Consider the following 12,671-nt stretch of genomic DNA (forward strand, 5'->3'; position numbering starts at 1 on the left):
ATTTTTTTCTCTCTTTTTCCTCTCTCAATCTTCGTTTGACTCGTAGCACATTATCACTTAACTACATCTTGGCTGCTCAATTATTTAAAGAATTATACAGAATCACAATCAATTTTTTGAAACCAAGCCAAACATAAACTGAATAAAATGATCCTGCAGCACATTTATCTAAACAATACAGATAATCAACTCATCATCTGTCCCCAAGTGTTTGTGTTTCTTCTAAACACCAAGTGCTTCTATGCAGAAATTACATTATATACGCATTCTTAAAACAGGGTCTATGTCTCAGAAATATAAGTTCAATTTCTCCTATGATAGATCAAGGCTTGCCGGGGTGTCCTAATGACCCCCCATGTGCTAACCTGATGTTTCGGCAGAGTAGCAAGTTAACTGCCTTCTTCAGGACCTCATATTATTGACACCTGACCCTTGCATCTCACTTGACATCTCCTTTTTGGGCATATATTGTGTGGCCTCCTTGGTCAGGCATTTAAATTCTTTTCCAAACACCCTTGTTCTCAATGTTTATCCACACCTAAAACCATGTTTCGGTAGAGGTCTTTAGTGTGCCTGCTTCTTTCCCGTTTTGCCTACAAAGTTATGCCTTTGTAAAAAAAATAACCCCAACCTGAACCCTGCATCTAACATAACGTGGCTGACTGTCAACATGACATCTCCCCCTTTCTTAAATACCAAGGTCCTGCTTCCCCATCTCTTCAATCAGTCTTACAGGTTTTATTTTTGTCCTGATGGGCCGTCCTGCTCAAGTGTTCCATGCTTTTTCGCGGCATGTCTTGTGCAGGTACTTCCTGCTCTTCATCCGATGCTTCCCTGCCGCCTTGGTAGGAATCTTCAGAGTCCCACTTAGTGCTGTTCTGGGAGACCTCTCTGACTCATTTTCCTGCTCTTGGCACACTTTGAAATGAGACACATTCCTCGTAAATTGTTTCCTTCTCTGTCTTCTGCGATGACCATGGTACCCTTCCTTTGTATGACTCTCAAGGCCTCTGGTACAAACATGCAGTCTTCTTTCCTTTTCCATGACTGTTTCACGACTACCTGGTCACCTACTTCAATGGATACTTCCCGAGTCCCTCGCTTGTTGTCCACAGCCATTTTCATCTTCATTTTGTTTTCAGCATCCTGTTCCCGGATCCGACGGTCACACTCACCCTTTTCCGCTAGACCTAGACCTTGAGGTAGTCTGGTTCTAATGCTTTGCCCAAACATTAAATCTACCCGACACATGCCGTAGTGCTGTGCAGAGTATGGGGTAGTCCTTCAGGATCTGGTACAAGGCCTGCTCAAACGATTGGTCTGTGACATGGTCCTCCTGCAGTGCCCTCTTGATATTTCCTATGAATTGCTCAACAATGCCATTAGCCTAGGGGCGTTATTTTCCATTGCTTGAACTCCATATATTTAGCAAAGTTTGCAAAGTCCTGGCTCGTGAAAGGTGGACCGTTATCCGATTATATGACTTGGGATGCCATACGTCATCAGCATGCTTTCCAACACGGGTATGATGCACGTTGCTGCTGTGGAGCTTACCAGTTGGACTTCCGGGAATCTCAAATATTCATCTATTACAACCAATACATAAGATCTGTCTCTTAACAAGCCAAAAATATCAATTGCCAGCTCTTCCCATTTCCATTCAGGTAGCAGTGAAATTTGCAGCAGGGTGTGCTTGGGGGCCAGGGCCACCACATGACATGTGATGCATTTATTTAGTGCCTCTTCTACACTGCTGTCCAACTTTGGACCAATATTTTTTGTGTAAGTAGCCTTTCCGTGGACACCACTCCACAATGTCCCTCAGGGGCTATTTCAATTACCTGCTGGTGTAGAGACATGGATAGTATTATTTTGCACCCTTTTATGACTATGTGTTCATCCGTGACCATAAGTTCGTCTTGTACCAGGGCCATACGTCTTACAGCCTCCTGGGTGTCCTGATCTTGGGCCCTCGTCATGTCCTTTGCATGTCTAATTTTTACAGTTTTGATACATCTTGTGATGATCGCTAACGCTGGATCCGCTCAGATTCCTGTTGAAGTTTCGCCCAAGCGATTACGATCAACTTAATTTGATGTATCACATAGTTCATACATGAACTCCCTGCGAGCTAAGCACTTTGCTAAACAGAGAGCTTGTGGGCGATCACTTTCCTCGACTGGCTCCCTCCTGTGGAACAGCCTCCCTCTCCCTCTGTGTCTTCAGCAAGACCTTCTTAAGTTCTGAAAAAGCCTCAAGACCTTTCCCTTTACCTCTTCCTTCTCCTCCTCTCTTCATTGCTAATCCTACAGCAGCGTGACTGATGTGCAGGGCTATCATGTGTCCTTAGGGCCTTGACCCCCCCCCCCCACATCTCTCATCCCAGCCGCTGTCTTTCTATTGCACTTTCTTGGGCTCACCCTGCCCATTGGTGGTTGCACTTACTTTCTTCTCCTCTTAGAACTTACCCTGAGCACTTCTCCATGCGCATCATAGCACCTTATCCCTCACCCCTCTGTACTTGCACGTTCGGAACACTCACAATGCATAATAGGTTTGTCTCCTCTTCACTTTCTCATTACTTGTTTGTACTTTTAATGCAATTATTTATCCTTGCAGTAATTCATTGTCTACCTTCCCCTTTCCCCACCCTGTCTACCCTGTGGGTGCCTTGAAACAGTTTTTGCGAATTGAATAAGTGCCTAATAAGTGACCAATAAATAAATAAGTAAATTCTCCTGCAATGGAATGTGCCTGTCTTGCGGATCCACTAGGGTGGCGGGACAAATAGTATGCTGGGTTTTGGTCTTTTCCTGGAATGTGGCAAATCGTAAACATGTAATCTTAAAGACAGAGCCCCCATATCGCTATTCTTGGTGTCATCCTCACCTGTGGGTTGCCGTATATTCTAAGGAGTACCTGGTGGTCAGTGAGAAACCGGAGGATGTTCTCCCAGTAAAAGCTTGAACCCCCTATTCAGGTGGCCAGGACAAGGCCATCACTGTTGGATCCAGTTCCTGGCGGTGGACCAGTGGGGGAGGATCACCTGGTTAGGGGATCCGAGGGTTATGCTCAGGGGAATGCCCCAGGTGAGACGTGTTATTATGCCAAGGAAGGAGAGGCGTACAAGACCCCCGAGGCTTTTATAGGCTACACCACAGCTGCCTCATCTCCTCCCATTAAATCTCTCTTACCCAAACTCACTAACCCCTCCAGACAGAAGCGATCCCCTAGGATCTCAAACCCCGTCATGTTCAGAAACCGTCTATCCCAAGAATCGAGTTTTCTTGTACACTACCTGAATACTCCTGGTCACTCTTTTCCATGGCCCTCTGCTCACTATTTCCTGCACTACCCTCTGGTTCAGACAAAATACTACCATTCCCACAATCCCTCCTAGTCACTTCATGCTCGATTATTCTCGTTTGACCCACAAACCCTACAATTCTGATTATCATCTTCCGAACACCTGCTTTATTATCAAAGAACGCTACCGCTCCCACAATCCCCTATGTTCTGTTCTCCATCCCGGTCATTCTCATCCATTTTGTCCTGCTCAATCTACCCACACTCTAACCCCTTTCCTTTTTGACATGAATACTGGTTTTCAGAATTGTAATGATGCTGTTTACCCGACATCTCCCGACACAAAGGTCAGGTGAGGTCAGGCAATTAACTCTAATCCCCCACACCTGATGGCCCTTCGTTTCCCCCACAGCGATAAAAGGTGGAACCGACGAGCACAGTACGAGCAAGACAGATACAACAGGCAGCACGAGAAGACGGCTAAAAGAAGGCAGCAGTTCAAGAGAAGGAAAAAGGCAGCAGGAGGCGAGAGCGTGGTAAGGAGAGAAGCGACCTTGCCCTTTTCACCCCAGGCCTGCGGAACCTTCGTGGAGAGGAACCTGATACTTCATACAATAGAGCAAGTGTTCTGCTGCAGATGTCAACGGTACACAGGGCAAGCCTATACTTATAAGGCAGAGTAGAGGATGGTGCCTGCCTTGACTCCAGAGAAACTAAAAGCCAAGCAGTTCAACACAACCAGTGAGTGAGGGGAGAATTGAAAAGCACCGGGCTGTGTTGAAAAGAAGTGGCAAGGTTTGAACAAGGCTAATGAACTTTAAAGGAACTGTTGAAAGTGAGAGCGGGAGAATAGTTGCAGAGGGAAAGCGGCACCACGTGGGTGCTAACTCAAGAGACTGTGGTTGAGCCCCATATTGAGAAACTACAGAAACCAGAAAGCCATAGAAAGGCAGCCAAAGGAATGCAAAGTGGTCATACGTGAGGGTCGAGTAAAAGCCCCGTACATTCGATTTGTGAATTGGGGTGAAAGCAAGGAAAGTGAATCCTGAAACTTGTGAACTGTATAAAAGGAAAGAGAGAGAACAATGAAAGTGAAAGAACATTGAAAGTGAAGAGGGGTCAGCCCAGAAGAGGAGGACTGAGGGAGTGAGCCACTATCACCCGGCTCGAGAGCCATAGTTAATCTGGTGAAGGAAGGCTAAGAATCGAGAGCGGTCGGAGCCCTGCGGAGGGGGATCCAAGGGTGAAAAGTCATCAACCAAAAGGGCACTGTTATAAAAAGGCAATAGTAAACCCGGAGGAGGGATGCTGAAGGAATTAACTGTTTGACAAAGACATTAAGAGACTAAGAAGGGTCCGAGCCCGGACGAGGGAGATCTGGGGTGAAGCTAAACTCAACACTGGCAGTCTAGAGAAGTCCGAGCCCGAACGAGGGAGATACAGGGGTGAAGCCATCACCCAAGGGCTGGCAGTCGAGAGGGAGATCCGAGCACAAGCGAGGGAGATCTGAGGAGTTAAGCTATTACCCAAAAGTTTAAGGAGAAAAGAACAAGAGATGCAAAGAAATAGGAATGAGAAAGGGTCAGCCCAGAAGAGGGGGACCCAGGGGTGAAACCATCACTCTCTGAATTTTGTGGAAATTGTAATACAATTGACAAGGGTCCGCCCAGAAAAGGGGGACCTGGGGGTGAACCTGCCACCCCGTGAATATTTTGGAACCAAACTTTCATTTGTTAAAGGAACTTTTGTTTTGTTGTTTAAGCACCTCAGGCCCGAAGTTCAGAGACTTTCCAAGGAAACAAGACCGGAATTTCGACGGTCCTGAGACTGTCTGCCTTGGAACTGTCGTCTTGTGCTAAAGGAGCCCGAGACTGTCTGCCTTGGAACTGTTGTCTCTTGCTGGAGAAGCCCGAGACTGTTTGCCATTGAACCTGTCATCTCGTGCTATAGAAGCTCGAGACTGTACTGTGCTCCACCAGCTCCCATCCTACCCCGTGCTAAACCGTGGGGAATGGAGACCCAAACCACTGCATGCTGACTTATTATTTGAGAACACTTCTTTTCTTGAGGACTATGCTGCATCTTCTTTTGTATATAGTGTAAGGTTTGTCAATAGCTTTCTTATCATAGGCCCTTTTATTTCGACACAACGCCACTAGGATCGCCTTATTGTTAATTTGATGGAGAACACCTGTCCCCATCTTAGATATAGGTTTAGATTAGGTGTTTTTCCATCCTGGATACCATTTTCATTGTTCAATAAACACCCTTGAACTGTGATCGTTTTTATCTGTCTTACTTGTGTCACCATGAGTTTCTCACACCAGTGGCAATGGTAAGTGCCCTGCAATAGAGAAAAAATGTAAATGTTTACATGCCCAGACCATGGACAAGCTCTCCTTCTACGCCTGGGAGTATGCTTGTTCTATGACCGATAAACTGTGGCTGGCACATGAAACTATCAGTTTGGTTTGAGGCTTCGTCTTGTCCTATTGGGTCAGGATGGCACCCAAACCGACGGGGCTGGCATTCACGGTCACATCCATTTCTCTGACGGAGCTGAAACATGCCATGTCTGCAGCGGACGTGATGTTCTTGCTGATGGTTTCGAAGCTTTTTTGACATTCCTGCATCCACTTGAAGTTCTGTTTATCCTTTGTGAGTTCACGCAACAGCACACTCCTGGTAGCACAGTATTCCAGGTATCATGAGCATTAGCTGGCCAAACCGAAGAACGATTGCAGGTCTCATATCGTGCTTGGTCTTGGGGTGTATTCAGTGCAGTCTCTTTGTCAGGGTTCGGTATCATGCCTTGTTCAGAAAATATGTCGCCAAAAAATGTAAGTGTTCGTTTTCGGAGCTCACATTTTTCTTTATTTAGGATCAGTCTTGCTGCTTCCAAAAGACTGCAAACGTGATTTAAGGTGTTATCATGCTCACTCATGGATTTTCCAAATACCAAAATGTCATTGCTGTAATTCAGACAATTAGGCAAATGTTTGATTACTTGATGAATCTCATCCTGGAATAGTTCCACTGCCGACGATATTCCAAAACTGAGACATTTATACCTGTACAACCCCATGTGAGTCACAAACGTGGTGATGTAACGGAATTCAGGGGTAAGCCCCAACTGGTGGTAACCTTTGTTGAGGTCCAGTTTTGAGAATACAGTCACCCCGTTCAGTAAACGAATCGTGTCTGTAATTCAGGGTGCTTTGTGTCTTTCCCGTTGGATGTCTTCATTTAGTCGTCGCATGTCCACACAGAGTCTTGTGGACCCATCCATCGATTTATTTGTAACGGGTACTATCAGGGAAACCCATGGAGTGGGTCCTGTTGCTGGCTCAATGATGATTTGATCCAGCAGAGGCATATTCCTTCCTCTATTTGTTTCTGAATGTTGAGAAGTATTCCCCTGTCGTGTTGTGTCACTGGTCTGACAGACTGATCTATGTGCAGATGTACTTTGCAGTTTCATACCTTACCAAGCCCTTTAAATAACCTTGGAAAAGCCTTCTCCACATTGCCATCTTGTACAATGTACTTGTGTGCCATGATGTGGTATAAAATGTGCACCAACCCCATGTGTATAGCCATCTTAAAACTCTGTATGCACCCACTGTTTGTCTCAGTGGTGGGCAGATGCAATTGAATTTGTGCTGAGTGTGATTTGTGTGTACACACTGCTGAAAACATTCCTTTGCTGGGTAAATGGGTGTTCAACCCATCGGTATATATGTCCACTGTAGAAGCCTGTCGTTTTTGTGGATGAGACAGTTTTCGGTACACCTTTTCACTCAGTACATTTACGGTAGTGTCTGTCAATCAGGAATTCCATTGGCGTGTTGTTGACCTGAAGCACTAGCATTGGGCTGTTTTCCTTGGTTATATCATTTCCCAATGTCCACATGTATCCTGAGAGGAGGAAGATGAGCCACTCCCCGATTACGCTCTGGCCTCCATTTATCTTACACTCCTTCTTTTTGTCTGATGTGCGCTTTTCCTGCCAGGGGATCGATAGCTTCACTTTGACTAGTATTTAGTACCTTCCCCTTCAGGCTGCCGGTGTTTACTGTAGTCGTACGACCTGTATTTCATTAAACGCCTGTTGGCGACATGTTGTGCAGTGCCATTATAGCTGCATTTCTGCATACCGCTCTGAAATGGTAATGTCCTCCACATGCTGCACACTTCTGACCCATAGCTTGGAAGGTACACTCACGGAAACATGTCTTGCCCCTTGTTTGGTACGGTCACCATGAGCTGGCCTCAGTTTCTTGATGGTGTCCTGTTCTCCTGCTTCCAGTATAATTTTGACCTTGTTGATGTTGAGCACTTCCTGCGCTATGGCTGATTCTGTCTGCGCCATCGCCAGAAACTCATTCAAAGATTCCTTGTTTCTGCAACAGTTTTTTTCTGAACTCTGGGGACTTGCACCCTGATATTACTCGAGACCGCAATGCTTCCTTATTTGAATATCTATGGCATGTGCAGTGTTTAATGTGTATTCGAAATCACATTGAAAAATGTTCCAATATCTCTCCTTTGTCATGCTTAGTGGTAAGAAAAACGTGTCTTTCATAATCTACGTTGGTGTGGGACGCAAAATACGTTGATAATGCCTCTTGTATCTCTTGAAAAGTATCCTTCTCCTTATCCACCAGCTCATATAGTGTGTCATGTACAGCCATGCCTACTGCCAACATCAACATGTTCTTCTTTTGCTCATCATCAAGGAGGCCCTGGCTTCTATGTATACTTAATCCAGTGAATCCATTGTGGTCCCATATTGCTGGTGTCAGTAAGATCGAATGCTGTGGGCACTGCCATGGTAGTGCGTATCCTTGTGCCATTTGGAACATCCCTGATGGGCATGCTGAAACCGTCGCCGGTATGTCCTCATCCGACATTTGTCCCTGCCTTTGCTTCTATTGTAGCTCTCTTTGTCAGGTCCTTTGCCTGATTATCCCTCCAGCTCTGTGAGGTTGTGAGCGGGCGTCTTGTTAGTTGTACAGGTCCTTGTACATCATGTGCCACTGGGCCTTGTTTCAGTCTCTCTTGTGTACGTACACAACCTGTGTCACTTTTCTTGATGCTCCCATAGGACCGCCCTCACAGGTGGGGCTCTGCACCCTCTCGCGCCTGTGCACGCTCCATATACAGGAGCTTGTTTGTATGCTCTTCCAACTCAATGCACCTGTCACGAACCTCACCCAAAACGCCCTCTGGCAAACCCATTGGCCAGGTGGAGTCAGGATTCGGGCCTCTAGAAACTGGCATCCTCTTCAAAAGCCCTCATGGGGCCAGTCCTGGTGCCTATGGCGCCAGGCTCATACACCATGAACAACAATGTACTTGGGAACTATTTTATTGTATTGTCAGCCAACATGGAGGCATCCACATAGCTTGGTTCCTAAGAACCAAGCTATGCGGTCTAGTGTTTTGGGTGTGGCAGGCCTGGAACTACTTTCCCTGGTACTACTTTACCTGGGCTATATAAACCACACCCTGACTGCAGAATATGCTTCGTGTTACTTTGCAGCTTGCAACGTGACCCTCACCATGTCCAGCTATTCCCTCGAACCTCGGAGAAGCAGAAACTGCAAGGAGACAAAAGGAACATAATTAGCAGCAGCATCTTACCTGCAGTCTTCATCTTTAAACACTCGCAGCTACTGAGAAGAGCTTCCTCGAATCTGCATGCCTCCCGGACAGAACGACCTGAAAGAGGAAGATGGAGGCAATATTAAAGAAAGCAGTAGAGACATTTACAAATTACGAACTGCTCAAAAGGCTTACCAAGCTGGTCGCCTCTCGGCTGGCACCACTCCGGACATTCCACTTGCGGTGAAGAACACCGTGACCTACAAGGAATGAAAACACAGGTTAGCAAAGGCAAGACTTTGCAGCGCTGCGCATAGCGCTTACTTACCGCATCATAGCACTCTTAATGCGCCATCATTTACCAGCGGGGCTCAACCAAGCCAGTTCACCGCGCTGAAGCTCCGAATATCTAAGGGAGAAAAAAAGAGACATTTTAAACAAAGAAAGGCATGCAGGATGGCAACAAAACTAAAGAACAGCAATAAGACCAACCTGAACAATATCAAACGGGCCGGCATCAGTGAAGTAACTGGACCGCACTCGCCCAAGAAAGACAACGCGCCCCTGCAAAGAAGGCAGGACGGAGAGCACGCCTAATTCTACCACAAGGCAGAACCTTCCCCGCAGACCACATCAGGGCAAAGCTGAGAAGCATACCAGCGTGTAACCCAGCTGGGTGGCGTCCCTCTGGATACCAGGTGAGCGTACCAGCACCCTCTATCATCGGGCCACCTCCGAAGTTGCTGCAGTAATGCTGGCACCTGCTTTGTTGCACTGCGTGTGAAAACTACTGTTTCCCCCCCCCACATGGCCTCACCCTGGCAAGCGTCTTGCGTGCTGTGAGTCGGTGTTCACACCCCATGCCTTGGGCCGGCCTGCACTCTGGTCTGCACTCCCTCTTCCAGCCGCTCGCAGATCACCATCCAGATGGAGCGCATTGCAGTCCATGCGGCCCTCACTGTCGGCCCCCAGCCGTGGTACGGCAAACCGGGACACTCCCCTGTGCCCTTTCGGGGTCATCCGATATTTCTCATCCCCAGTGTGACATTCCCCTAAATGTGGGGGTAAGGAGGGGCACATCAATGCGCGCAGGCCTCACTCGAAATACAAGACAGACACGGGATATGTGGTATCACTTCAACTTTATTTCCCGCCTCATTCGTCACTTCCCTGTTCCCACCCTCTGTTGCGGGGGACTATCTCTTTAAGATAGCCCTCCCGAGGGAACGTCATGAGAGGAAGTGGCGCAAGGGACAATGGGAGTTAGAGGGAGGAGCAGGGAAAGTGTTCAAGTTTCCTGTTATACACAAATAAACATGTTAAATCCTTAGCTGGTGTGCCTCCATCCTTTCCTTGAGACGAACCGTCTAACAACTGGCGACTAGGCTTTGTACAGCACACCACCGTCCTCCTGTTCCTTACGCCGGCAATCCTGCTGCGCGGTCCTTTGATCGCACCAGTGATCCCACTGGGTGCTAAATGCAGAGCTGTGCGGCCGCGTTTTCCTAAGCGAACAATCCTGCTGCGTAATCCTGCTCCGACGCCAAGCGTTCCATACAGAAGTCAGGCAATCCTGCTGCATGTCTCCTTTCCTGCGACGGTGATCCTACCGGAGGCATGGCACCGTTCATGACAGCCGCACTCATCCAGCCCCACTGTCCTCCAAATACGTTGGCCTGACTCACGCACCCAGATCCTGGCCCCCCTCCTGAAGAAGATTCCGGGTGATCCTGCCACTCACCTGTGCCGGAAGGCCCGATCAAGGGCAGGACCAATACATGGTGGTGGAGAAAACAGAGCAGATTGTCACTCGGCAAGGGATTGATGTGTATTTCTGTGGTGCTTTCGCCCTAGAAAACATGCTCACTTAGACAAACTACGACCTCTTCATGACATTCACCTCATTCTTTTTCTGGTGTTAAGGCTTCTTGGCTTTCTTTCTACCCTCTCTCACAGCGACCCCTGTGTTTGCCTGCAGTCTTGCCACAGTCTCAAAACATCTACCTAGCCAGATAACCTCTCTCCCCCCACATTCAATGAACTGCCTGCAGCAACTCAACCTGAGCCCTCAGGGAGATACCCGTGAACTCTAGATCTGAGAGCTGGAAGAGTAGCTCCTATGGTTGAGCTAATAATAACAACAATATTAGGTTATGTTATAGTGCTTCATTTACATCTCAGCCGGCTTCCAAGCAGTGTAAGAACTGACTTACTATTATGCAATGTAATGACAATCAGGGTATCGCACTTGGAGAGAAGAAGGGGCAGAATCGGCCGTGCCGGGTTTCCAATATATGATGGCAGGATGCACACAGATCTCTGCGCTGAACGCTTACTTGCTAGGCTAACCAACCTGCTAATGGGCCTGGCAACTGTGATTATCTCTGTGATTGGTGGATCCAACAGAGTTTTACCAACATTGCCTGGCTCTGTGTGCCAGTTTCCCCACAAGAGTCACTGTCATAAGTGCCATACGAACAGTCTTGCCCTTTTCTTTGATGTTTGAATTTCTCACTAACCCTCAGGCCCAACGGGGACCGGTGCATGTGGGTAACCCCTCTAAGAGCCTGTGCAACTGAAACTCTCTGTCTGGTGGGGGGGGGATGGGGTACAGTCTAGGAAACCAAAACCCTTAGCTAATTGTCTCTCAATGATGGCTGAAGAAATGCTCAGAAATGTCTTCATCTCCTCCTCTCCCCCCACAGGACAGAACAGAAATGGCTGCTAAAATAGTTCAAGAAACAGGTGGACATCTGGTGCACACCAGCTGGGACGAAGCAGTGATCGCAGGACAGGGCACGATTGGCCTAGAGGTGCTGCAGCAGGTACTGTGAGCTTTAGCTACACAAATTAAGTTCACAATATAGTGGCACAGGCCCCCTGTCAAACTCTGGCATGTTTCCTAAAGCACAGTGCACATGTCTCGCCCTGCCTTATGTCATTTGCCCAGAGCAGGTGTTGTGGTCTTCACCCCTATTGTGTGCTTGAGGGTGCTTTGGGTTCCACCCCACTTCATTGCTTTCTTTGGTCCATCAGGTGCCTGATCTGGATGCAATCGTGGTGGTTGTGGGTGGAGGAGGAATGTTGGCCGGAGTTGCAGTTGTTGTTAAGGTAAGACTGTGGTGCTGTTGGCTAATGTGATTCAAGGGTTAAAGACAGTGGAGTAACTTTGCTGAAAATGTTGGGAGGGACATGCCATCTAAAGGAAAGGGGCCCCTGCCAAATGAGAGGAACAAAATGTTGTGCTGCGAGACAAACACCTTTGCCCCCCTAAAATTACATCCATGCTTAAAGACAATGCTTTTTTGTCAAGAATGTTGCTTGAAGATATTTGAGATGTGCATTTGCTTCAACGCGCTTGCTTGCCAACAAACCGTAAACTAACATGTAATAATTATAAATCCACTCATTAGGCTTAAAATCCCCCACACTGCTTGAACATCAGTCTTCTCTCTCCAAATATTATCAATCCTTTCTTCCAAGTAAACCTCCTGGTCCCTCTGGGCCTCTCACCTCTTTCCTGTTCATGTCCCAGTGATTCCTTTTCTGGGCTATCCGTTCAGAAGCAAGGCTAACTTCATTCCTCACTTTATTTCCCAAAGTCAAACCTCACATAAAAACCTTCCGCAACGATTAACCTCCCTGTGAACCTATTTCGCTGGTGAAGCTTCGAGTATACTGAAAAATCCAACCAATGCAGAGTTTTTCTGCCCACCACCTTATATGTTAACCAAGAGCTCCAGTATTTAACTTTTATC

At 47.3% G+C, this 12,671-nt stretch overlaps 1 protein-coding gene across 1 annotated transcript in view; it reads left to right on the forward strand.

Annotated features, from left to right (window-relative positions):
* LOC138488409 (serine racemase-like) overlaps positions 1-12,671 on the forward strand; it is a 227,582-nt gene that overhangs the window by 158,117 nt on the left and 56,794 nt on the right. Inside the window, exons 5-6 of the mRNA XM_069615349.1 lie at positions 11,619-11,738; positions 11,950-12,024. Of these exons, the coding sequence (XP_069471450.1) occupies positions 11,619-11,738; positions 11,950-12,024 (195 nt within the window). The remainder of the gene's footprint in view (positions 1-11,618; positions 11,739-11,949; positions 12,025-12,671) is intronic.

Source organism: Ambystoma mexicanum, chromosome 9 (genome assembly GCF_040938575.1).
Source record: "Ambystoma mexicanum isolate Mex_15411 chromosome 9, UKY_AmexF1_1, whole genome shotgun sequence".
Lineage (NCBI taxonomy): Eukaryota > Metazoa > Chordata > Amphibia > Caudata > Ambystomatidae > Ambystoma > Ambystoma mexicanum.